This window comes from Theropithecus gelada, chromosome 7a (assembly GCF_003255815.1).
Source record: "Theropithecus gelada isolate Dixy chromosome 7a, Tgel_1.0, whole genome shotgun sequence".
Lineage (NCBI taxonomy): Eukaryota > Metazoa > Chordata > Mammalia > Primates > Cercopithecidae > Theropithecus > Theropithecus gelada.
Genome location: NC_037674.1, coordinates 16920959 through 16947420, shown reverse-complemented (window position 1 = coordinate 16947420; position 26462 = coordinate 16920959). Strand labels below are relative to the sequence as shown.

Below are 26462 nucleotides of genomic sequence, written 5' to 3'. Positions count from 1 at the left end.
TCACCTTAATCCCATCATTTAAAGATAACAGCTGTTAACATTTTGGCATATGTCTTTCCAGACTTTTCTCTATGTAAAAATGTTTCATCTTTGTGATCTCAAAAAAAGTAAACATTTAAGAGACAAAGCTGGGGCCAGGGGTGGTGGCTCAGGCCTGTAATCAGCACTTTGGGAGGCCAACACAGCCAGATCACTTGAATTCATGAGTTTGAGACCACCCTGGCCAACATGGCGAAACCCCATCTCTACTAAAAATACAAAAATTACCTGGGTATGGTAGTGCGCCCCTATAATCCCAGCTACTCAGGCACAAGAATCACTTGAACCCAGGAAGCAGAGGTTGCAGTGAGCCAAGATCACGCCATGTACTCCAGCCTGGGCAACACAGTGAGACTGTCTCAAAAAAAAAAGAAAAAAAAAAAAAAGAGAGACAAAACCTTAGGTCTTTAGTCTTCAATTTTATTTCTGTTTTAAACAGCAACCAACAGCTTGGAAGTGTCCCTAACAGCTAGGACCCGCCCCATGCATTCCAGAGGCTCCCCCACCAAGGCTGTGGTCCAGGTTCCAGAAACTCCCCCTCATCAGGCCTGATTTCTCTCTGGAGACTTGGGACAGAAGAGGCTGTCCAGTTAGAGGGGAAGTTGGCACTAAAGGTCACCGTTTAGAAGGGTTGGGCTCAGACACAGCTGCCTTTGTTAGTCTTAGGATATTTTGAGATTTGGTAGTGTGCTCAGATTGTGGGTATGGAGAGGGGTTCCTGAACTCCTCTCTGGCCTCACTCGCTCCTGGGCAAGCCTCACAGCATCCCTTCCTCTTGCCGGCTCGGCACGCTGCCTTTGGAAGAAGGGCACCTGATAGCCTGGGTACTCCAGCATGCCTTTGTGTGACCTGGTCAGCTGCAGGGAGGCATGCTCCCCTCAACTTCTCCTGGCCAAAGCAGGGTGCGGAATCAAAAAGATGGTGAAGATTCAGACCTGAGATACCAACCCCTTACCAACCCTCACCTAAAAGGGAATATTACAAGGACATCTCTTTGTGACTTGGAGGGGCAAACCTGGGTATTTAAACCCCAAGTGTGGTAATAGCTGGGCCACCAGGCTGGAGGCAGTTGAATGCATGCACTTAAGCAGCAGGGGCAGCTCAGCGGGAGGGTAGGGCCCACAGGGCTGGACCTGCCCTCCCTCCACTGCCATCCACACCCATGGTAACCATGGAAACATAACCACCCCACTCCTGCCAGCTGCCTGGGTTCAGACAACCAGGACCGGCCCACTTCCATCAAGCCAAGGCCTAAACTGATGCCAGGCTGGCCACAGAGTGGTTGCAGGAAGAACTGGGATTGGGTGATTTGGTGAGTCTGGGCTTCCCAGCACAGCTTGGGAGGACTACCACAGGAGCCTCCACACCTTGCTGTCTGGGCTGGGGTCAGACGGGGCTTAGTCAGCCAGCACAGTGGCCAGCAGAGCCGGCCAAATGGCCCCAATGCCCTCTGCCTGTGGGCTAACAGCTACTGTGCGGCAGTAGCCCTTGCTGCAGCAGCAGAAGCCTCTGTGTCTCATTGAGAGGACTCTCTGGCTGGTGCTCTGCCTGCCCTGGCTGCTCAGCCAGCCCTCCGGGGGTGAGGATGTACCGATAGTCACTGGGAGTGCCACCCACTGCCCCCATGTCACTGCCATCCCCAGCCCCACCGTAGGGCTGATCCCTGCCACGCAGCTCCAGGCTGCCTCCCGCGGTGGGCTCCTCGGCTCTCTCGATGTTGATGTATAAGGGGTCCTGGCTGGCGGATAGCACAGACAGCTGGCCCAAGATGTTCTCCAGTTCCATTCGCAGACAAGTAAAGCTCGGGCGCTGCTTGGGGTCAGCACTCCAGCACTGGTACATGAGATCATACCTGGGGTGGAGAGAAGCGTGAGATAAGGCAGGAGCCCTTCCCTCAAAAGCAGGGGCCTCTTCATCATCTGGCACTAGGGATTTAAAAAATGTTATTCCCTAGTGGGGCACAGCGGCTCACATCTGTAATCTCAATACTTTGGGAGGCTGAAGGGGAGTAGTATTTGAGCCCAGGAGTTCGAGACCAGCCTGGGCAATATGGCAAAACCCCATCTCTATAATAATACAAAACTTAGCCAGGCTTGGTAGACACGCCTGTAGTTCCAGCTACTCAGAAGGCTGAAGTGGGATCACTTGAGCCCAGGAGGTCAAGGCTGCAGTGAGCCATGATCCCACCACTGCACTCCAGCCTGGGTGACAGAGCAAGACTCTGTCTCAAAAATAAATAAATAGGCCGGGCGCAGTGGCTCACACCTGTAATCCCAGCACTTTGGGAGGCTGAGATGGGTGGATCACGAGGTCAGGAGATCGAGACCATCCTGGCCAACATGGGGAAACCCCGTCTCTACTAAAAATAAAAATAATTAGCTGGGCGTGGTGGCGGAAGCCTGTAGTCCCAGCTACGTGGGAGGCTAAGGCAGGAGAATGGCGTGAACCCGGGAGGCGGAGCTTGCAGTGAGCAGAAATCGCGCCACTGCACTCTAGCCTGGGTGACAGAGCGAGACTATGTCTCAAAAAAAATAAAAATAAGGCCAGGCGCAGTGGCTCAAGCCTGTAATCCCAGCATTTTGGGAGGCCGAGGCGGGTGGATCACGAGGTCAGGAGATCGAGACCATCCTGGCTAACACGGTGAAACCCCATCTCTACTAAAAAAATACAAAAATCTAGCCGGGCGAGGTGGCGGGCGCCTGTAGTCCCAGCTACTCGGGAGGCTGAGGCAGGAGAATGGCCTAAACCCGGGAGGCGGAGCTTGCAGTGAACTGAGATCCGGCCACTGCACTCCAGCCTGGGCGACAGAGCGAGACTCCATCTCAAAAAAAATAAAAATAAAAAATAAAAAATAAAAAATAAAATAATAAAATAATAAAATAAAAATAAATAAATAGACTGGGCATGGTGGCTCATACTTATAATCCCAGTACTTTGGGAGGTCGAGGCCGGTGGATCACCTGAGGTCAGGAGTTCTAGATCAGCCTGGCCAACGTGGCAAAACCCCTACTCTACTAAAAATACAAAAATTAGCTTGGTGTGGTGGCTTGTGCCTGTAATCCCAGCTAGTTGGGAGGCTGAGGCAGGAAAGTTGCTCAAACCCGGGAGGCGGAGATTGCAGTGACCTGAGATCGTGCCACTGCACTCTAGCCTGGGTGACAGAGGGAGACTCTGTCTCAAAAAATAAATAAAACTTGTTTTTAAATTATTGTTATTATTATAGCTCACTGCAGCTTCAAACTCCTGGGCTCAAGGGATCTTCCCACTTCAGCTTCCCAAGTAGCTAGGACCACAGGTACTGGCCACCACACCCAGCTAATTTTTTGTTGTCATTTGTTTGTTTATAGAGATGGGGGTCTCATTATGTTGCCTAGGCTGGTCTTGAACTCCTGGGTTCAAGTGGTCCTCCCACCTTGGCCTCCCAAAATGCTGGGGTTATAGGCGTGAACCACTGCACTGGGCCTTTTTTTTTTTTTTTTTTTGAGAGGGAGTCTCGCTCTGTTGCCCAGGTTGGAGTGCAGTGTTATGATCTCGGCTCACTGAAACCTCTGCCTCTGGGGTTCAACTGATTCTCCTGCCTCAGACTCCCGAGTAGCTGGGACTACAGGTGCCCGCCACCACACCTGGCTAATTTTTGTATTTTTAGTAGAGACGAGGTTTCACCATATTGGCCAGGCTGGTCTGGAACTCCTGACCTTGTGATCCGCCTGCCTCGGCCTCCCAAAGTGCTGGGATTACAGGCGTGAGCCACCGCGCCCGGCCACACTGGGCCATTTAAAAAATACACTGTGGCCAGGTGCAGTGGCTCACGCCTGTAATCTCAACACTTTGGGAGGCCAAGGTGGGTAGATCACCTGAGGTCAGGAGTTTGAACCCAGCCTGACCAACATGGAGAAACCCCGTCTCTACTAAAAATGCAAAAAAAATTAGCCCAGCATGGTGGCACACGCCTGTAATCCCAGCTACTCAGGAGGCTGAGCAGGAGAATCGCTTGAACCCGGGACGCAGAGGTTGCAGTGAGCCAAGATCACGCCATTGTACTCCAGCCTGGGCAACAAGAGTGAAATTCCGTCTCAAAATAAACAAACAAATTAAATAAATAAATAAATAAATAAATATTTGTAGAGATGGGGTCTTGCTGTGTTGTTCAGGCTGGTCTCAAACTCCTGGCCTCAAGTCATCCTCCCACTACAGCTTCCTGAGTAGCTGGGATTACAGGCACATCCTGGCTTATTATTTAATTCTCACAACAACCCTATGAAAGCAATGATCAGATAGAGATCATTTCCACATTTACAAATGTGGAAACATGCACAAAGAGGTTAAGAACCGTGACTAAAGTCACACACGTGGAAAGTGACAGAGCTGTGATTTGAAGCTCGGGGGGTTGGCTCCAAAGTCCCTCCTATGCTGTGTGGGCAGTACCTACTCAGTAAATCCTCACTGTACAGCCGGACACAGTGGTATGCACCTGTAGTCCCAGCTACTCAGGAGGCTGAGACTGAAGGATCCCTTGACCCCAGGAGCTCAAGACCAGTCTGAGCAACACAGTAAGACCATGTCTCTATTAAAAAAATAATAATTAATAAGCAAGGTATGGTGGTAAGTACCTGTAATCCCAGCTACTATGGAGGCTGGGCAGAAGATCTCTTGAACCCAGGGGTTTGAGGCTACAATGAGCTGTGATTGCACTACTGCACTCCAGCCTGGCTGTCAGAGTGAGACCCTTTCTCTTATTAAAAAAAAAGTAAAAATCTGCCAGGCGTGGTGGCTCATGCCTGTAATCCCAGCACTTTGGGAGGCCGAGGTGGGTGGATCACTTAAGGTCAGGAGTTCCAGACCAGCCTGGCAAACATGGTGAAATCCCATCTCTACTAAAAAATACAAAAATTGGCTGAGCGTGGTGGCGCACACCTGTAATCCCAGCACTTTGAGAGGCCGAGGTGGGTGGATCACCTGAGGTCAGAAGTTCAAGACCAGCATGACCAACATGAAGAAATCCCATCTCTACTAAAAATACAAAATTAGCCGGGCAGGGTGGCACATGCCTGTAATCCCAGCTACTCTGGAGGCTGAGGCATGATAACCGCTTGGACCCAGGAGGTAGAGGCTGTAGTGAGCCAAGATCGCGCCATTGCACTCCAGCCTGGGCGACAAGAGCAAAACTCCGTCTCAAAAAAAAAAAAAAAAGTCCTCACTGTTCATATACAACCTTTGAGCATCTGGAAAAAGCTTCCAGCTCTCTTCTCAATGGGAATGCTTTGTTTTGTTTTGTTCGAGATGGAGTTTTGCTTTTGTTGCCCAGGCTGGAGTGCAATGGCGTGATCTCAGCTCACCGGAACCTCTGCCTCCCGGGTTCAAGCAATTCTCCTGCCCCAGCTTCCAGTGTAGCTGGCATTACAGACACATGCCACCATGCCCGGCTAATTTTGTATTTTTAATAGAGGTAGAGTTTCCCTATGTTGGTCAGGCTGGTCTCGAACTCCCGACCTCAGGTGATCCACCCGCCTTGGCCTCCCAAAGTGCTGGGATTACAGGAGTGAACCACCATGCAGGCCAGGAAGGCTTTTTTACATACAACTTCAGGAACCTTATAAATTCCCTGAAGCCTATCACTCAGGGTGCCCAAGGAATGCCTCAGGCCGAGGTGGAAAAATAACAAACCAAAAAGCTAATGGGAAGAGACTGAGACCAAGTCCAGTGAAAGCAAATGCCTGACTCTCTTGCCTATGCCCACGACAAGAGCCCCACGTACTGCCTCACACACCAGCACACCCAGCAGGGGCCCCCATTAATGGCAGTAATCATGCCAGACACTGAGCAGGTCGTGGGAACGGGAATGGTCTGGGGCCTTGGGTACATGGCCAGATTGGGACACATTCTCAAGGCTGTGCTAGGAGCCAACTGGCGCCTGTCCACCAGGCTGCCTGGGTGAAGCCAGTGCCCGCCCACTCTCCATTGACAGCATGATAGCACCAGCTCCAGCTGGGGAGGAGGCTGCACTGGGGTCTGGTCACCACTGCCCATCAGAGCTTCTACAGCTCCAGATTAGAACTGAGGCAGGCTGCAGCCACAGGGAGACGTGAGCTTCCTGCCCCTTGCCATACCCTGAGTTCTGCTGAATGAACAGGAGGGCCAGGGCCTGGCTTGTGTACTCAAGATTTCCCTCTGAGGTGCAGATGAGTCAGTCACCCACAGCCTGGGCTCAGGGCACTTCAAACCCACTGTCAAAGGGAAGGATCCCACCATGAGGCTGAGCCTTCCTGTGCCTGTCCATGACCTCGGCCCTCTGGAAGTCCAATCCCAGAGCAAGAAATGGAGCAGATTCTTTCTCTGGTTACAGTGGCTCCCACTCCCACTGGGGCTCATGAAAGTTCCTCTGGACTGGGTTTGATGGCTCACACCTGTAATCCCAGCATTTGGGGAGGCCAAGGCAGGTGGATCCCTTGAGCCCAGGAGCTCAAGACCAGCTTGACAAATATGGCAGAGCCCTGTCTCTACAAAAATACAAAAATTAGCCAGGTTTGGTGGCACATGCCTGTAGTCCCAGCTACTTGGAAGGCTGGGGAGGGAGGCTCACTTGAGCCCAGGAGGTTGAGGCTACAGTAAGCAGAGATTATGCCACTGCACTCCAGCCTGGGTGACAGAGCGAGACCCTGTCTCAAAAACAAAACGAAAAATACTCACAAAATGTCGTCTGAAGGCCTAGGGAGCCCTTGGCTTGGATGGAGTGGGAGTGTAAGGGCCGGGCGCAGTGGCTCACGCCTGTAATCCCAGCACTTGGGAGGCCGAGGCGGGCGGATCACGAGGTCAGGAGATCGAGACCATCCTGGCTAACATGGTGAAACTCTGTCTCTACTAAAAATACAAAAAACTAGCCGGGCGAGGTGGCGGGCGCCTGTAGTCCCAGCTACTCAGGAGGCTGAGGCAGGAGAATGGCGTGAACCCGGGAGGCGGAGCTTGCAGTGAGCCAAGATCGTGCCACTGCATTCCAGCCTGGGCGACAGAGCCAGACTCCGAAAAAAAAAAAAAAGATGAGTGGGAGTGTAAGACTAGAACAGACAAATCACAGTTGCTGTCATAAAGAGTTAAGAGTACATACTCTAAAACCACAGGGATCTAGGTTCAGATTCCAACTCATTCACTTAATAGCTCCGTGACGTTGGCCATGTTACTTAATCTCTCTAATCCTATTTTCTCATCTACAAAGTGGGGATAAATAATAGTCTTTTCCTCATAAGGTCAGAGGAAGATTACCTGAAAGAATGCCTAAATGCCCAGCTAATGTCAGTGACACTTCCCATTATCTTGTCACAGGGGTTTGTTATCACTCCAGCAAAGTAGGTGGTATCATTGCCTGCCCGGTCCCGAGGGCTTTGGGCTTGCAGAAAGAAGAGGAGGCAGTTCCCTTATTCCCAGGACCTCAGTTCTTTATCTTAGATTCCCAAGAGAGCTCAGCCTAGGAAGTTTTCTTAGACTAGCTGGGGTCTCCAGGACAAAGGTTGTATTCACTGGGGTAGAACAAATAAAATAAAATAAATAAAAATTTTTTTAAAAAAAAAGGAATTATGGGTGGGAAGATGGCAGGGAAACCTCCCACACTGTTACTCAGCACTGTGCCTTCTGTTCTGCTCTTGGGGTTCCTGGTTCTCCCTACAAACTGGAGAAAAGAGACTGATAGACAAAGGCTAAAGCAAGAAATCTGGGATGGGAAGGGGGAAAGAAGAAAACAAGGAGTTGGTAGATGAACAGTGAGTATGAGGTGGAGTGCAGTCTTCCAACTACAAGGATGTTTCTATAAAAAAAACAAAGGTCCAGTTGAGGCTCTTAGTTCCCACTGGGCCAGCAGCTGCGGTGGCAGCTACCAGCCAAAACTCCAGATTCCCCTTTCCTTCCAGAGCCCCCTTCCCGGGATACTCACACGTCCTCCATACACTCCGGAGGCTGTTTCAGGCGGTTCCCGCCAATGAGGTAGTTGTAAATCTCAGCGTTTTCGATGCCAGCGTATGGCGTCTGCCCACGTGTCATGATCTCCCACATGGTCACCCCGAACGCCCACTGGGACAGAATCGAGGTTGGGGGAGAAGCTGTCACTAGGTGTCCTGAGTCAGACAGAGAGCCATGGCTCTGGGACAAGCACAGCCTGGAGCTCAGGGCCTCATCATCAGGCAACCAAACCCCAGAAAGCAGACTTGGCTAGGCCCTTAAGGATCCCAAAGGTCTATTCTCACACTAGTCCCCACCAAGCTTCACGGGCCACCCTGCTCACCACGTCACTGTGCACAGTATACAGGTTGTCAGCCAGGCTCTCCAGGGCCAGCCACTTGACAGGCAATTTGGAGGCACAGCCTTGACGATAGTAGTCCCCACTGTAGATCTTCCGGGAGAGTCCGAAGTCAGCCACACACACTGTCATGTCCTCTGCCAGCCTACAAGGAGCGTTGAGGGAGGGAGTGAGCCTTCTGCCATGCTCACAGCACTACAAGAGCCAAGACATCTTTGCTCCCAAGCTACCCCCATGCATAGCAGATACTGTCCCAGGCAGGAGCCGACCATTAGCTAGGTCCTCTTGCACCTGCTGCTGTCTCCCACCCTCGAGTCCTCCAGAATTCGTACATGCAATTCCGAGCGGCCAGGTCTCGGTGGATGAAGTTCCGAGAGCTCAGGTACTCCATGCCGCAGGCAATGTCCACCATGAACCGGATCAGGGTCTGGAGGGGTAGGTTCTAGTGGACAGAGAGGCCAAGCTCAGGCTTAACCTGCCCACCCAGCTGGGGCAGGATGGATGGGGGTCCCTGGCCAGAAAGCCTTCAGGCTGTCCCCAGAATCACTGGAAGGAAGGAAAGGGATGGAGGGCCTTCCCAAGACAAGGAAGCTTCGGCTAGCCTAAGAGGAAGCCTGGAAGCCAAGACTCCCCACCCTGGGGCTCCACAAGTCCCTCCCCCTACAAAGGGTCCTTGCCCAGCCTATATTTCTCAGCAGGGTTTTGTGAGAGAAAAGAAAGCCTGCTAGATTAAAGGGATTCAAACTCAGACCCCTCCTACTCCCACCCAGCTCCATCAGTCCTACCCAGCAAGCCCCTCTCTGCCAGGGTCTCTATGCCTTTCCAGGCCCTGTGTTCCCACCCGTTTCCTCCTGGCCATCCCCACACCAGGTACTCACAAAGGGGTTCTCCCCAATCCGGGAGGCGAGCAGGAAGGCGTGCAGGTCCCCATGCTTCATGAAAGGCAAGATGACCATGGGGATGGGGAGACGGCCTTTAGCCCTGCTCCGGAGGCTCACCCCTGGGACAAGGGAGAGTCAGGAGCTGAGCATAGAAGGGTCAAGGGGCAGTTCAGGTGTCTGCATAAGTCCCCGCCTGCTGGGTCCCATCTCTAGCTCTGGATCTGCTGTTTATTTTTTCATAGGCTCCACACTGGTCTGGGGACTACCCAGGAGGGACTCTGGCTACTCCCGTATCCCTGGAGCATCTTCTGTCCCCTTCCTTTCCTTCTCTGTCCACACAAGCAGTTTTTGTATTTTCTGAAACAGTATCTTGCTCTGTCATCTATGCTGGAGTGCAGTGGCGCAATCGCAGCTCACTGCAGCCTCAATGTTCTGGGCTCAAATGATCCTCCCACCTCAGCCTCCCAGGTAGATGGACAAAGGTGCATACCACCACACCTAGCTAATTTTTGCACGTGTGTGTATTTTTTTTGTTGTTTTAATAGAGGTGGGTTGTTGCTATACTGCCCAGGCTAGTCTCAAACGCCTGGCCTCAAGCAATTTTTCCACCTCAGCCTCCCAAAGTGCTGGGGTTATAGGCATGAGCCACCGCACCTGGCCACACAGTCTTCATGTGTGGACCTTTGGCACTCCTCACCTCAGATTTCTGCCAGGACCCTCCTTGCTATTTTGCCATCTATTTACTTACCAGATGAGTCCAAACGTCTCTCCTACAGGCTGCCCTCTCATGTTGGTAGAGCATATTTTTAGCCCTATTCTCTGTCTGCCTCCCCCAAAAAGGGGCTCACCAACAAGTTTGGCCACGTGTGGATGGTCAAACTCCTTCATGCAAGCTGCTTCCCTGAGGAACTCTTCAATGTCGCTTGAGGCAATGATGTCAGCTAGGAGAAAGGGATGGGGAAGGAGGGAATAAAACAAGATGTGTCCCTAGCTTTGACCCAGGCCTCCTAGGTCTTGTCCTTCAGATGTCCTAGGCTTCCCAGCGAGCCCAGGAAACAGCCCAGCCATGAGCAGGAGAAACCCCCAAGGAGTGGCTATTCAGCAACTTCTCTACTTGCTAATGCCTTCCCTTCCTTTTGGTTTGGGAGCCCAGCAGGTCAACCAACCACAGCTGTAATCACCCAAGAGAGGACTCAGAGGACAGTCACTGCCGATGACACAGAGCAATGGCTGGGCATAAATAAGTGTGTTTGGGTTTATGCTTGTGAATTATTCGTGCTGTAAAGACAGCATCCCAGTTAGTGTTGCCCAGCTCTTCTTGGAAAATCTAGGGGTAAAGCAGAGCCTGCTTCAGGGTCAGTCGCCCCTCTTACCCTTCCAAATGATGCCCTCAGGCCACAACTATCCCCCACTCACCTTTCAGCATCTTCACAGCCACTTTCACAAAGGAGCCATCCTCCTGCTTCAGCTGGGCCTCCCGCACTGAACCAAACTCTCCTAGGAACCAGTCCAAGTGAGGGAGTCTCCTTGGCTCTCTGCTCCCTGCCATCTTCCCTCCCAAGTGACCCTCCATGGGGACACAGTCAGCAGACTCTGGGGCCACTGGAGAAGGCACCCTTGCCAGTAGCCAAAGCAAGAGCATGCTGGGAGCAGCTCCTCAGCCCTCCCTGTCCCCAGCCACCATTCCCCCCAAACATCCCACACTCAGGAGTCTACAAGCATATCTTGTTTACAGGAGCCAACCTAAACCCACACCCTCAAAGTGACAGTGGTGACCGAACACCTCCAGCTACAGCAAACCAGCCATGCCCATCCCCGCACAGCCCCACATACCTTTGCCCAACATCCGGCCCAGGGTGAACTGCTGCTCTGGGATGAGCACATCCTCCAGTTTTTCCTTTAGTTCGTCGCTGATACCCAAGCTGTCCACTGTGGGGAAAGGGTTTGTGGGAAAGAGGGATCTCTGATTCCTGAGCCAAAACCCAGCCTGCTTTTTATACCCCAGACTCTGCCCTCAGAGCATAGAGATGAGCTTAGGTCTCCCACGGCTGGGGTGGTAAACTTCACACAGGCAGGTCTGTGTGCCTGGGGCTCACTGATGTTCACACATATCAGTCGAATTAATAATTTGGTAAAATAATGCAGATAGGGGCACACAACAACCCATTTGTCCGTCCCACGATCGCCCACCACTCACATGTGGCCTCGATGCGCTCGGGCCTTTCTCGATTGAAGGACCGGGCTGCCCGGAAGTGAACGGCTGGCTCTCCCCGGGCCATGACACTGTCAAAGGCTTGCCTAAAGGAAAACCCAGGATTTGGGATCAGCTCCAAGGTCTTTCATCACCATCACCACCTGCCTCTCCCTCCACATCCCCATCCCCTTACCCAAACCGCGTCTCTTTCCGTCTCTTTCGAAGCAGGATGAGGGCCAGGGCAGCAGCCGTAACCAGGGCCGTTAGCACACCAAGGACCACAGGTACCCAGGATGTGCGGCTGTGAGGAGGGCCCTGCTGGCCTGTGGGAGGGAGGCGCAGTGGCATGAGCTAGGAGGACACCATGGCATCCCTTCAGAACTTTCCCAGGATGGCCATCCAGCTGGGTCAAGGGGCTCCTCTAGGTCAATAAAGGGTCCTGAGGGAAAGGGGCTCCAGAGGAAGGCCCAAGAGTCCTTCCTACCTGGTCAGAGACAGGCCCTGGCTGTTGTGACCTAGAGTGTGACCATGGATTTCTATGCCAGTTCTGGGGCACAGAGAGGAGAATGAGATATAGTTTATTTGAGACAGAGTCTTGTTCTGTTGCCCAGGTCAGAGTGCAGGGGCACAGTTACAGCTCACTGCAGCCTCAGCCTCTGGGCTCAAGCAATCCTTCCACTTCAGCCTCCCAAGTAGCTGGGACTACAGGTGTGCAACATCACACCTGGCTAATTTTTAAATTTTTTTGGTAGAGATAAAGTCTCACTTTGCTGCCCAGGGTGATCTCGAACTCCTGGACTCAAGCAATCCTCCCACCTCAGCCTCCCAAAGTTGTGGGATTACAGGTGTGAACCACCACTCCCGGCCTTATTTTTTTTTTTTTTTTTGAGACAGAGTCTTGCTCTGTCACCCAGGCTGGAGTGCAGTGATGCGATCTCAGCTCACTGCAAGCTCCGCCTCCCGGGTTCACGCCATTCTCCTGCCTCAGCCTCCCAAGTAGCTGGAACTACAGGTGCCCGCCACCATGCCGGCTAATTATTTTGCATTTTTGGTAGAGATGGGGTTTCACCATGTTAGCCAGGATGGTCTCGATCTCCTGACCTCATGATCCACCCGCCTCGGACTTCCAAAGTGCTGGGATTACAGGCGTGAGCCACCGCGCCCGGCCCTATTTGTTTAGAGACAACAGGCTCACTCTGTTGCACAGGCTGGAGTGCAGTAGTGCAATCATAGCTCACTGCAGCCTCGAACACCTGGGTTCAAGCAATCCTTCTGCCTCAGTCTCTGGAGTGGCTGGGCCTACAGGCATATGCCACCACACCAGGCTAATCGTTTTGGTTTTTTTTTTTTTTTTTTTTTGTAGAGACAGAGTCTTGCTATGTTGCCAGAGTTGGTCTCAACCTGCTGGCCTCAAGCGATCCTTCGACCTCCCAAAATGCTGGGATTACAGGAATGAGCCACCATGCCCAGTCAAGATACAGTTTAAATACCAGCCCTGGCCTCAACTTCTTCACTTGGTCTGTGGGCCTGCTAGGAGGGGAGATGCTACTAGGCTCCTCCCACCAGTCTAGGTTGCCCTTGAAAACCTTGATCCCCTGAGCCTCTGACCCTCTCCCTCTACAAGCCTCACCTGCATGGTCATGAGAAGAGACCACCAGTGGCTGACTCCAGGGTCCACAGCCAACTGCATTGGAGACGCACACACGTACGATCAAGTCCTTTTGGGGATCCCAGCCTGTCAAATTGGCCCTGGTCCCCTCCACTGTCAGTTCATCCTGCAGCCAGGAAAAGCCCCCACCCCATAGTGAGCCTGACGAGAAGGCCTCCAGCTGGGGCCTGAGGGCAGAAAAAGGTCCAGCTGGGAACATGGGAGTATAGGGGCACTGTGGGTTCAGGGGCTGTGGGAACACAACCGTCTGGGAGTAATCACATTCCTGCTCCGGGCTGCAGGGGCCTCTCCAGAACACAAACAAGGCTCAGTCCCGGAACGCACAGGTGGGGGATGGGAGCAAACTGAGCTGGGGACAAAGCCTTATCTGTGCCCTCCCCCAGCTCAAGCAGGAATGTGCTTCCTGCTTTATTTACAAAGTGCACACAGGATGCAATCCTAACAGGAGACATAATCCTTTGAGAAGTGGAGTTTGCAGAGGTGGTGAGGAGGAGAGGATTCCCTGGGAGAGTGGGAGACCCAGGCCCACCAAAGACAACAATTTTGAAATTCTTAAAGGCCTTAGAACCCGGACGGCTGATACTCCAGGAGAGTGAAGAGAGGGAAGGGTTCTGTCTCTCTTACCTGGGTTCCATTGTCTTGAACCCAGGACAGTTTATAGGGTCCCAGGGGGCCTTCCAAAGGGCCCTCAGGGATCACTTCTTCCCATTCCAAGATGAGGCCTGAATCTGTGCGGACAGCGTGGAGGTTTTGGGGAGCGCTGGCTGGGGCTGTAGCCAAAGAGAGAAGATTGCTCAGACCCCTGCCCTTCCCGTCATCATAATCCCATGCAGACCTTTGGAACCAACTCCCAAGAACTAAACAGCTCTGAGAGGCACGACTGGGGAAGGGTTCACCTCCCAGCTCTGATTGCTCTCACCCACTGTGCTGGGGGCGGGGTAAGCAATGGGCAGGACAGGCAGCACCCCAGCTCCGCAGTGTTGCTCTTCATCACCATGGTTACTGCCTCTCTGCCTCATCCCTCGCCACTCCCCTCTCACAGCTATGCCAGCCTCCCTGCAATTGCCAGAGAACTCTAAGCAAGTTCGTGTCATAGGGTCTTTGCACTTGCTGTGCCTTCTTCCGGCAGTGATTTTCCCCCAGATATTTACGTGACTCCTTCTTTATGCTTCAGACCCGAATCAGACCTTTTTGCGGGGGGGTTCCTTAACCATCCGGGGGCACTCTTCATCAACCACATTATCTGATCTTTTCTGGTTTGCTTATCTGTTCCACCCACAGTAACTATTTACAAGGTGGTATGTAGTGATATGCAGTAAATGTCTGCCAAATGATGCCTGAATCTCCATCTCCACCAGCACCATTCAGAACTCGAGCCAACACGGCCCCCTTCCCGGCTCCAGCCCTGCCCACCCCCTCTGCTCTATGCATCCCTTACCTAGACCCTTGGTCTGAAAGGGCACCCAGTCAGCATAGGGAGAGGGCCCCAAGGCATTGGCACAGCGCACCCTGAGGCTGTAGTTGGTGGCAGGAACCAGGTCCCGGAGCAGACAGGTAAAGGGGGGCACAGGGACCACAACAGCCAGGACTTCCCAGCCTCCTGGGGCCTGTGTCACCTACAGAAAAGCAGAAAAGGAACGATGTAGGGGAGAGCCTGTGCAAGATGGAAGATGGAGTGGATATAGTTACGGTTGCTTGAATGAATGCTTCCTCTATCAGCAAACACTTGCAACCCACACCCTCCCATCCACCCCCACTCCAATAATACACCAGGTTCCACACCTTCATGCCTTTGCAAATGCTGTTCTTTCACTTGGAATGGCCTGCTCTTCCTAGCAAAGGCCTACTCATCCTGTAAGACTCAGTGCAAATATCACTTTCTTGGTGAAAGCCTTTCTCAACCACTCCAGAAAACTCCTCTTGTCCTTTTGTACTTGGCGCGAAACTCTTAGGGTATACTTACCACTTACTGTGCCTGCTTACATGCCACTCCAAAGTTCGAGTTTCTGAAGCTCAGAGAAAACTGGGAGCCTAGGGCACTATGAACCAGCCCCTCATCTTACATTTTGGGGTCCCAGGGCAAGAGTACAAAGAGATCCACGTACTATATGTCTAAATATTTAAACATTATAAATCAGCTAACCAACTATTAAATAGTTTCTATCTTAATATTTTGACCAATAAACCTTCAAAACAACCTGGGAGATCAGGTTTGCATTTGTAATTCTCTAAATCCCTGGAGTCCCGAGTCAGAATGAGGAGGCACTGGAAGAGTTGGCCCGAAGCCAAGGTCTGCACCATGAGGGGCCTCATGTGCACAGGCGTGGACAATGCTGACTGCATATCCAAGCTCCATTCCCATCCCCCTCACGAATGGCTGCCCCTCGGGCTTAGAGGTGCTCATATCATACTGTGGTCCATCCTTGGGAAGATGGAGCAGGGAAGAGGCCCACACAGACCCCGGAAGCAGACTCAGGACCATCAGGGCAAGAGATCCTGAATATCTAGAGTATAGTGTGGCAGTGAGGGGGACCTTGCCATCTGGATGGCCATATCCTCTTGGCCCTGCAGGCTCTTTGCACGGGGGAAAGGGGTGTGGCCAAAGGAGGGCCAGAGTAGGATCCTCTTTTTTTTTTTTTGAGACGGAGTCTCGCGCTGTGTCACCCAGGCTGGAGTGCAGTGGCGCGATCTCGGCTCACTGCAAGCTCCGCCTCCCAGGTTCACGCCATTCTCCTGCCTCAGCCTCCGAGTAGCTGGGACTACAGGCGCCCGCCACCACGCCCGGCTAGTTTTTTGTATTTTTAGTAGAGACGGGGTTTCACCATGTTAGCCAGGATGGTCTCGATCTCCTGACCTCGTGATCCGCCCGTCTCGGCCTCCCAAAGTGCTGGGATTACAGGCTTGAGCCACCGCGCCCGGCCAGGATCCTCTTTTTTTTTTTTTTTTTTTTTTTTTTTTAGAGAGAGGTTCTTGCCCTGTCACTCAGGCTGGAGTGCAGTGGCATGATCTTGGCTCACCGCAGCCTTGAATTCTCAGGCTCAAGTCATCCTCCCACTCTAGCCTCCTGAATAGTTAGGGGTACAGGTGCATGCCACTGTGCCTGGATAATTTTTGTATTTTTCGTAGAGAAAGGGTTTTGCCATGTTGCCCAGTTTGGTCGTGAAGTCCCAGGCTCAAGCAATCCTCCTGCCTCCGCCTCAAAAGTGCTGGGATTACAGGCATGAGCCACTGAGCCCAACCTCAGTAGGGTTCTCTAAATGGTGGAGCCCAAAGCAGGGACCCCTCCTGCCCAGGGAAACTGCCCAGAACAGTTTTGGAAGGTACTCATTAAGTGGCTTTTGAGTAAACGGATGAAAATGAGCAAGCCTGCATTGCCTCATGTTTTTAGTATCACCTTACCCAGTTTTTCTACTCTCCAAGGTGTAGGGCCCCTTCTGGTCATCTTGTTCTCTTTGGCTTGAATGGGGGTTGGGGGGTAAGGCGGAGCATGACAGTGTGAGTATCAGCAAAGGTTTGAGCTTTCACCTAAGTAAGAAAAACTTGGCTGGGTGTGCTGGTTCACGCCTGTAATACCAGCATTTGGGAGGCTGAGGCCGGCAGATCGCATGAAGTCAGGAGTTTGAGATCAGCCTGGCTAACGTGGTGAACTACTAGTCTCCACTAAAAACAAAAAGATTAGCTGGGCATGGTGGTGCACGATTGTAATCCTAGCTACTAGGGAGGCTGAGGCAGGAGAATCACTTGAACCCAGGAGGTGGAGGTTGCAGTGAGCCGAGATGGCGCCATTGCACTCCAGCCTGGCCAACAGTGAGACCCTGTGTCTAAAAAAAAAAAAAAAAGAAGGAAAGAAAAACCTTCCAGGTACCCCAAATCTGTTCTAGTGATCTGCTTTTCAACCTGAAGAATGCATGAATTTGAGCCAATCTGCAGTCACTTAGTTGCCAGAGCACCCCATGATAAGAGACAGTGGCCTGTGCTCTTCCTGCTAAGGAGCAGCACCTGGAAAGAGCTGCACACCAAGCCCCTAAGAGCTGACTAGTGAGTGTGATACCCCTGTCAACAAAGTGCTGGCCAGGCAGCCAGAATAAGCATGGCCCAGCCCGGAGAGCCTACCTGAACTGTACAGGACTGTAGCAGGGCTCGGCCATCAGCACCTGGCATCCAGGCCACACTAGCGTTGCTGCTGGAAAGCTTTGTCACGGTGACGTTGAAGGGGGCTGCAGGCAGTGCTGTGGACGGGGACTCAGAATCAGTGCCCAGTAGGAATACGAATGGAGGGAGTAGGAGGCATGGGAGTCAAGCCTTGAGTCTCTCTGAGGGTCCAGGGCATCCCCAACCTAAAGACAGCTACTCAGCACTCCCAGGATCACAGTAGTACAAAAATAAGCAACCAGTAGGGCACAGCTGCTCACACCTGGGAGAGCGCCTGGGCTGTGGAGAGAGGTTGCCTCTCCCTGCAATGAAGGACCTGTGTGACTGAGGAATAAGATGAGAGGGTATGTGGGGGCGGCACCTCAGGCTTGGGAGATACCAGGGAGAGACAGGCAGCTGCCCCTGCAGCCACAGCCTGGCTCCTGCAGACACCCTGTCCCTCCCCCTCTCTCTGTGCACCAGCCCTTCGGGTCTCCTCCATCCGGTGCTAGGCTGTTTTCCCCACCCCCATCCCCTCAAAGGGAGGGGCAGAAACAAGGCTGGGCATGGGCCTTGACCATCTCCTGCTGCTTCCCTCCCTCCTTCCCTCCCTCCCAAGGACTCTGCTTCGTGATGGGAAATCTGCTGTGACGTCAGGATTCTATTCTCATCTCAGCCACGCAGGGTCTCAGGTGCTCCCACTAGGAATGGGAGCTATGCCAATTAACCCCTCACTCCCTAGATCCCAGCAGGACCACAATGGGAGCTGGAACACAGAACAATTCTAACTGCAGGGCAGCTCGCCGGGAATGCCCCTGGCCTCATCCACCCTTCCTCCCTGCCAGCCCTCCTACCTTGAAGGTGAACAGTGGCTGTGCGAGAAGAGGCCAGGCCTTTTAGGTTGTGAGCTTCACAGGAAAACATGGTGCTCTGGGTCACCCCTGGGGCCAGAAAACCTCAGTCAGCTCCCCAAGCAGCAACCCCTACTCAGTGCGTGATTGGGAAAGGGGAATACTCAGGCTCTGGTCGGAACATCCTTAAAGCCCTCCTGCCAAAGGAAGGGGCTGGGCAGTGAGGCACGGTGAAATGAACAGGGACACTGGAGTCTGGTGAGCCTGGAGGGGCTCTGTTTTCTCATCTCTCAAATGGGAGAATTGTGGGAATCAGGTCATGTGTGTCAAGTGCACGAATAAGCCCTTAGGAAACGTTATACCACCCTCCCACCTCCATCCCATCGCCCACACACAGCACGAGTTGCCTCCCTTTTCTGGTCACTCTTTTATTGCGCATACCAGAGTGAGCCCTTCTGTTTGCTCTGTGCCCCCTCGGGGTTGTTATTTGCAGACTCTCTGCCTTGCAATAGTTCTCAGCTCTTTATGCACGTGTCTTGTCTCCCCAATTATACTCAGTTCTTTGGCTTCTATTTCCTTTGTATTCCCGCTGTCCCCTGTGGTGCCTAGCACAGTGTGGTGTGGAGTAGGAGTTCAGTGAGTGCTTATTATCAGGCTGCCTGCCTGAGGGTCCCAACCACGCACACCTGGAAGGAAGCGAACCCAGCCTCCTCTCTAATCTGTTCCAACTCAGCGCTTCCTGAACAGGACCTGCACTTGCTTCCAGAGGTCTCATAGTCCACCTCTTCTCAAGATTCAAACTGCTGGGGAACCCAGCTCAGCGCCCATTTCCCTGGCACCTTCCAGCACATGAGACCAAGCTCAGAGTCCCATTTTTTTGCCCAGTTCAAGCCCCAACCAGAAACAGTATACTTTGTTTCACGAATAAGCAAGTCTTACAAGCATGTGAGGGTATTGCCCAAGAAACTTGGGGCCCAGGTGGGTGTGCAGGTGTGACTGTGCAGACGTATGGACAGACACAGTTGTTTGGGAAAACGTCTGGAGGTTTCCCAGAAAGTGCCATTAGGGGAGGAGGCTTTGTGCTAACCTCCCCTTACCCCTTCTCTCTCCCTCCTCTCCCCTCTCTGCAGCCTGAGAGTCTTGTCTTCTCAGTGTCTGCCAGATACTCCTCCCTAGCTCTGCGTGGGCTGGTTTCTGGCTCCTTCCCTTGGGAGGGGCGGGGGATGGGTGCCCCTGGTCTCACACAATTCATCTCGGAGGGCCAGCTGTGCATGGCCTGGACTGCTGCGAACCAAAGAAGGTGGCCCCACACCCTCCTTAAGCACACACAGCAGGATCGCCACTAATCAGCCCACCCAGCCAGCCTAGCACACCTGACTAATGAGCTTAGTAATGGTGCAGCTCACGTCCCCAGACACTGGGGCTTGCTCTGGACACTCACAACCGCAAGCTCAGTGGCTGAAACTCTGCCAGCTTCAGTGCCCTCCAGGACCCAGCTCCTTCTCCACTCCAAGCCCCCTTCTGAGGCTGCTCACCTGTTACATTTAAAACAGATGGAGAGGGAGCGGGTCCCCCGATCTTCGTAGTTCCTCTCCACCAGACAATGGTAACAGGTTCAGGGGGACCCACAGCCTCGCAAGACAGTTGGAAAGGGGCATTGGGTGGCACTGCCAGATCTTTTGGCTCCACTGTGAAAAATGGCACACCTAGGAGAGAAGGGGAGTGAGGAGTGAGCCTTGCCACCTCTTGGCTTCCTATTGTACAAATCACAAGTGTGTTTACATCTGAAGTCCTCCACGCAGAAGGTTCCTACAGGCCCCTAACGATTAGGTCAACAGCAGAACAGGCGTCTAGCTTGAGAGGTGGGCGGTGCCCTTCTTTTCAGGCTCCTTAGGAATTTTTTTTTTTTTTTGAGATTGGTGGTCGGGAGGTCCTCTATGTTGCCCAGGCTGGCCTGGAACTCCTGGGGGCTCAAGTGATCCTCTCGCCTTAGCCTCCAGGGTAGCTGGGACTACAGGCGCACACCACCATGCCTGGCACCTTAGACACATCTTTCATGCTGCCCCCTTAGGCATGGCAGATTTGGACAGCTCTTCTTGCAGTAAGAGGAGACTGGGGGTGGAGAGCTGGGGGAGGGGCATAAAACTCAGGGGAGTGGGTGGAGCTTTAGCAGAGTTCTGCTGCCAGGCCCCAGCTCCCATTCAGAGCCCTTTGTTACTTTCTTAGTCACTTTGTTTTCCTGGGCTGAACAGCTCTGAGCTCCCGCAGCTGCAGAGCCTTCCTCCCCTCCCCCTGCTGGCCAGGCCACTTGGCAGAACAGGGTCCAGTCCCAGATGGGTGCTTGAAGCTTGTTGTTCAAGCAACGGAAACAGACTGCACCCCACAGGTTGTGGGTCCCAGTTGGTCCCTTGGTTGTCAGATACCCAACTCCAACTGGTAGGGTCTTCTGATGTCTGGAGTGGGCCTAGAGCCTGGACAACAAGGCCCCACAGAGCAGTGGGGCAGCCCTGCTTCTACTGAGTTCTCCGCTGCAGAGGTATAGCCACCAGCAGACGGCACGTGCTCCAGGCCAACATGCCCATATGGCTCTGCCTCCTCACCTTCTACCGTGAGCCACACTGGCTGGGAGATCTCGGTTTCGCCCCCATCCTCCACCTGGCACCAGTACCGGCCGGCGTCAGAGCGCTCCGCTGACTTCAGGCTGTGGAAACAGGATACCAGGCTTGCTTCCCAGGGTCAAGGGGGGCAGCTCTGCTGGGCAAACTTGATGAGTTCAGCCTGCCCCCACTTCTGGAAGGTCCCACAGGGAGCCAAATAAAAAAACCACAGACCTCTGGGCATCAGGAGAGGGCCCCAGCTCCCAATCCCCCAGGAAAGAGCATAGCCTGCCCCCTGGCTGGCAGCCCACACCTTCCCCCACAGGCCTGCACCTGAGGAAGCCGATCCAGTGCTGCTCGCTGACTGGGATGTACAACTGGTCCAAGTTCTGGACCACAGCCCCATCCTTCACCCACTGGATGTCAGGCTCCTCCATCCCCTCCACACTGCAGTTGAGCTTCACCGGCTGCCCCTGAGACACTGTCAGCTTCACTGGGGCTCCCATGAGCTTCAGACCTGAGGGGTGGGAAGGAACATGTGTCAGCCTTGAGAGGGACTCTGTCTCTGTAAACAGTTCTCATTCTCTTCTAGAAGGTAGCCTCTGTGTCAGACAGAGGGCTCCTTCTCAGCCAAAGTCAAGGAAGCAGAGGTAGGACAGTGCGGGAGGGAAGGTCGCTGGACTTGGGCAAGGGGAGGGGGCATGACAAGCTCTCCAATTTCCCTCTGGCTCTAAGGACCTATTCCCCATGTCCTCCTTCTGAGTCCAGACAGCAAAAGGAAGGTAGGCTGGGCTGAAATGACGGGAGTTACCCTACTGGGGCGGGCACTGCTCTAGGAATGACTGCTGCACCCAACTAGTGCAACAGGCTGCCAGCTCTCCACCCAAGGTGTCAGCCCAGACCCTGAATTTCTGCCAGCACCCTCTGCACCCAACCTTACCAAATGGAACAGGGCTGAAGAAGGAAAGGAGGGGGTGCTCCCCTGAAGTGGAGAACATATGGCTGCAAAACCACGTCAGATCAAACACATGGCAGCCTTCCTGGCAGTCATCCGCTCTATTAATACCTGAATGTGGGCAGGGGCGAGTGCTAGGAAGGTGGGAGGCAGAAGGGAGGGCTGGGGCCCTGAGCAGGGAGCCTAAGACCCCTGGGCCACTCTTTGGAACTTGCGCGCGCGCGCGCGCGCACACACACACACACACACACACACACACACACACATAGAGGCACCTCTCTTGGCCTCCTGACATGTTTTTAAGCAGAGAGAGGGGCAGGTCAGGTATCCGCATAACTGAAATCCAGACCTGCTTCTCACCCTTCTGTGTGTGACTCTAGGCAAAGTCGTTGGCTCCCTGAGTCCACACCTTTCGGCTTCTAAATACTCATCAACCCGGTTCCCTTCCCTTCCCTGAGAGGCTGATATGGCAGGGAATGCTGTGTCAAGAGAAGATGCCAGCGGGTGGCCTCTGTCCTGGTCTGTGGCTCTTCCCTGCTCCCTTCACCCTCTCGGGACTAGTCACAGGATGGGGGCCAGCCTCCCACTCCCTATATGCCCAGCAGTACCCGAGGTGCGGGGTGGGAACTTGGAGAGCACCGTGCTGCATGGAACGCTCTTGTCACCAGCAAATGCCTCAGTGGCTATGTGGGAACACAAGACTAACCCCTCCCAAAGACCAGCAACCTGGCACCAGCCCATCCTTTCCAAGGTTGTGCTTTCAGGAAGCTCTGAGGGCACAGAACTCGAGTGTGCCCATTTGTTTTTTGTGACTGGGTACCCTCACAACCTCTGTACCTAAATGGTATCAGGGTGGCCTTTGGGTGCTCAGCCCCGGCCCGTGTGGTTTCAGAGGCGGACCTTCGCGTGCGGGGCAGACAGAATGGGGTCCCCAGTACTGGGAAGAAGGGAGCTAACAGCTGGGAACATCCAGGCGGGAAAATGCAGTCCCAAACACTCCCCGCTGACCACACAGCCCACACCCCGCTCCCTTCTCTTCCACCCCGCCAGAAGAGCCCAGAGCGCCAGAAAGTTGGGGGTGGGGGCCCAGCCGGAGATCTGGCAGCGAGCACTCCGCAGCGCGCCCTGCCCCGGCCCCGAGCCTCGGCCTTCGACTCCGGACCCCCACCCCGACTCCGGCCCGCCAGACCCGCCCCGGGCTCGGACCCCCGGCCGCGCCCCTCCGCAGCCCCCAGCTTCCCGCCGCCTCCCGGGGCAGCCCCTACCTGCGGCGGCGGACTCCGGGAGCAGCAGAGAAGCCAGAGCCGCCAGCAACAGCCCCAGCCGCGGTGGCGGCGGCAGCAGCAGCGGCGGGAGCCCGGGTCGCCCCATGCTCCGCCTCAGCGCCATCGGCGGCGACGCCGCACCATGCCGGGCCCGGCCCGCGAGCGAGGAGGGAGGAGGGCGGGGAGGAGGAGGTGGGTAGAGAGCGGGAGGGAGGAGGGCTACGGGAGGGGCTGGGGCCGCCCGTGGGGCGGTGCTGAGGCGACCGCCTCCGAGACCCGCGCCCGCCTCCGGCCGCGGTCGCCGCCGTCAGCAGCGCGGGGTCCCCGGGGCCGCTCCCGGGCCACCGCGCTCCTTCCACTGCCGTCGCCGCCGTCGCCGCCGCTGATTCATGTTCTTCTCGGAGCCGCCGCCTCCTCCCGGCCCGCCCGCAGCCCGAGCTCGCACCGCCCCCCCCGCGGAGCCCCGGCGGCCGGCTCAGAGCGCAACCCCGGCCAGCGCCGCAGACGCCCGCGGCCCCGCCGGCACCCCGGCCCCGGCCGCCTGCTGGCCGAACCTGAGGATCCGGCTCGGCCTCCTGGATGGGCTCCCCGGCCATGCCCCTCCTTTCCCTAAACGCGCTCCAGCATCTTTTCTAACCCAGCACTCCAGAGCCTTCCCTTAAAACCCCGCTGGCAGCCCCCACCACACCCCAACTCTTGTTCGGACTCTGATCCCAGAATTCAGCACCCCCCTCTCAGGACTTAGAGAACCTCAACCCCTAGACACTCCCATCCATCTGGTCCCCCGAAACTGCCGTGACCCGGGGCTCCCCCAACAGGATCTGAGAGCATCCCTTGTGCCTCCCTTTCATTGAGCCGTTCACCCGAAATCCCCACATTCATGTCCTATTGCCATGCCTTTATCTCCAAGTCCCTCCTACCTGAAAAATGCCCATTTTCTCCAGCCCCACTTGCCGTATGTTTTCCAACTTGGGTCTTGAGTTTCCCAAGATCTTGGTAATCCTCAGGTTTTACCTAATATATATCCCCACCCCTACACTACACAGGCCAAAGCCCAATTGCCCATATCTTTTTGGGCTGTCATTTTTCCTAGTAGCTTCCCCTGCTTCTACCCCTTTTCCCAGGACCTGGTGTGAAAGTTGGCTGTGTCGTCACACTGTCTAGTCAAATATTAGCTATTATTAGTAGACCACCTTGCACACAGTAGGCTTTCCATATATAAATAGGCAGATGCCTGTTAAATGAATGAAGAATTGCTTCAGAACCTGCCCCACAACTAGTAATCACGGGGGTGGCCTTGCCCACAGACATCCTGCCAGGCACATGCAGAGCTGGTTCCAAACCAAGCCTGCCAAGTGTGCTCCTCCCCTTGCCCTTCCCTCCAGGGGGAAGCCAACCCCACACCCCCTCCAGAGGTTCTGGGTGGAGAGCCACTCAACTCCGGTTGCCTCAGGCCCACTGGATCTTTTCAGGGATTCTCCTGAGCAGCAGGGGCCTGCCTCTTCTTCCACTTGGCCCCAGCAGTGCTTGTTTATTACACTAATGATAACAACAGCAGTGCTGGCAGCAGCCTGAGACCCAGCTGGGGGCGCCCCCAGGCGGCAGCAGGAGGAGAGACTCATGAGGCACTGTCAAGAGTTGGATGGCAGGGGCCAGACAATCTGTCTGTTTCGCTGAGCTCTCTGCCAATTTTCTTGTTTCACTGAGCTCTCTGCCAATTTTCTTCCTTCTCCTCCTCCTCTTCTTCTTTCCTCTTCTTCCTCTTCCTCTTCTCTATCTCCTCCTCCTCCTTATTCTTCCCTCTCCCTCTTTCTCCTCCTCTTCTTCTTCTCTTCTTCCTCTTCCTCTTCTTCTTCTCCTCTTTCTCCTTCTTTTTTTTTCAGACGAAGTTTCACTCTTGTCATCCAGGCTGGAGTGCAATGGCACAATCTTGGTTCACTGCAACCTCCGCCTCGTGGGTTCAAGCGATTCTCCTGCCACAGTCTCATGAGTAGCTGGGATTACAGGTGCCCACCACCACGCTCGGCTCATTTTTGTATTATTAGTAGAGACAGGGTTTCACCACGTTGGCCAGGCTGGTCTCAAACTCCTGACCTTAGGTAATCCGCCCACCTCGGCATCCCAAAATACTGGGATTACAGGTGTGAGCCACTGTGCCTGGCCTCTCTGCCAATTTTCTTGAGCACTGTGGGTCAGCTTCAGGACCCTTTCCCAAAGGAAAAGCCTTGTTGCTTTCCAGAATCCACAGTTTCTGAGTTTGGGCTGAGACAGGGCAGGCAGACAATAGTCTGGGGCCGAAGGCAGAATTGCCGAGGCTGCTCTTGGGCACTTGTCACTTTTCCAACCCCTCTCCCCCACCTTTTTTCTGAGGGCGACTTCAAGTTTTCAGTGAAGGGGAGCTGCCTCCTCTTGATTCCGGCTGATATTAGTAATATTCATTCTAGAGGATGTTGGACTCAGAGCCCAACCCAGCCTTTTACTTCCTTCTCTCTCTTCATTCCCTCCCCACTATTTCCTCAGCTGACAGGAGTCCCACCCTAAAGGCCATCCTTTTCTACTGGTCAAAATGGGCTTCTCAGACATGTGATGGATGCCACTTACAGCCTTGACAAACTTCCCACCTCAGCCGCCAGCCTGAGATACATCACTGTCACAGGGGCATCACACTGTCTGTGTGGGACAAGTGGCCCTGAGCTCCTGCTTTTCCTACAGCTAATTCTAAATCTCTCTCAATTCATAGTATTTCTTTTTTTTTTTTTTTTTTTTTGAGACGGAGTCCCACTTTGTCACCCAGGCTGGAGTGCAATGGTGCGATCTCGGCTCACTGCAACCTCTGCCTCCCAAAGTGCTGGGATTACAGGCATGAGCCACCGTGCCCAGTCATAGTATTTCTACTCACAGGGGCAGAGAGGAGGCCGGGAGCTGTGACTCACACCTGTAATCCCAGCACTTTGGGAGGCCTAGGTGGGCAGATCACGAGATCAGGAGTTCAAGACCAGCCTGTCCAGCATGGTGAAACCCCATCTCTACTAAAAATACAAAAATAGCTGGGCGGGGTGGCAGGTGCCTGTAATCCTAGCTACTCAGGAGGCTGAGGCAGGAGAACCACTTGAACCTGGGAGACGGAGGTTGCAGTGAGCTGAGATCGTGCCATTGCACTCCAGCCTGGGCAACAGAGCAAGACTCCGTCTCAAAAAAAAAAAAAAAAGAAAAGAAAAAAAAGGAAAAAAAAAAGGGCAGAGAGGAGTGGGGGTGTGGGGGTCCTGGTCTTCTGACATTTCAGCTTCTACAAAGGTTTTACCTCCTGAGCCCTTATAACCCATTCTCCTTGCTTATCTCCCCCACCTTTCTCTCTCTGGGCACAGTACAAGAATGTGCTTCTAAGGGTATGTGAGCAGGTGTGATTTTGTGGAAGAGATGTGTAGGTGGATGAGAGGGTGTGCATTGTGATGTATGAGGGAGGGTGTGCATTTGTGCAAATTCTAAATGTGACTGACGCTTTGTGGGCGGATGGGGAGAAAGTGTGTGTCTGTGGGTGTGGAGGTGTGTGTGTGTCTGTGTGTGACTGGAGGAGGTTGGCTGCCTGTGCAAATACA

The 26462-nt window shown here is 53.9% G+C and overlaps 1 protein-coding gene across 2 annotated transcripts; it reads right to left on the bottom strand.

The window, feature by feature from the left end:
* Positions 1-438: 438 nt before the first annotated feature.
* On the bottom strand, positions 439-23255 carry TYRO3 (TYRO3 protein tyrosine kinase). Of its 2 annotated transcripts, none has more exons than XM_025390659.1 (19): positions 22867-23255; positions 20980-21163; positions 20650-20750; positions 19585-19755; positions 18053-18139; positions 17181-17296; positions 14506-14683; positions 13692-13837; positions 13029-13173; positions 11592-11721; positions 11402-11502; positions 11038-11133; positions 10621-10701; positions 10053-10145; positions 9202-9323; positions 8656-8765; positions 8309-8468; positions 7961-8097; positions 439-1891 (listed from the first exon to the last, which is right to left on the bottom strand). In XM_025390659.1, the coding sequence occupies exons 1-19, from the start codon at positions 22988-22990 to the stop codon at positions 1501-1503; spliced, it is 2673 nt and encodes an 890-aa protein (XP_025246444.1). In that variant the 5' UTR covers positions 22991-23255; the 3' UTR covers positions 439-1500. The 2 variants fall into 2 exon arrangements, with proteins under 2 accessions (XP_025246444.1, XP_025246445.1); XM_025390660.1 differs by lacking the exon at positions 22867-23255 and adding an exon at positions 21962-22374.
* Positions 23256-26462: the final 3207 nt, after the last annotated feature.

Coding starts and splice junctions, on each gene's coding strand:
- TYRO3 (XM_025390659.1), bottom strand. CDS start 22,990: ATGGCGCTGAGGCGGAGCATGGGGCGACCCGGGCTCCCGCCGCTGCTG. Junction 11,503..11,591: donor CGGAAAGAGACGCGGTTTGG/GTAAGGGGATGG, acceptor GTTTTCCTTTAG/GCAAGCCTTTGACAGTGTCA. Junction 10,146..10,620: donor GGCTGTGAAGATGCTGAAAG/GTGAGTGGGGGA, acceptor CCTTTCTCCTAG/CTGACATCATTGCCTCAAGC.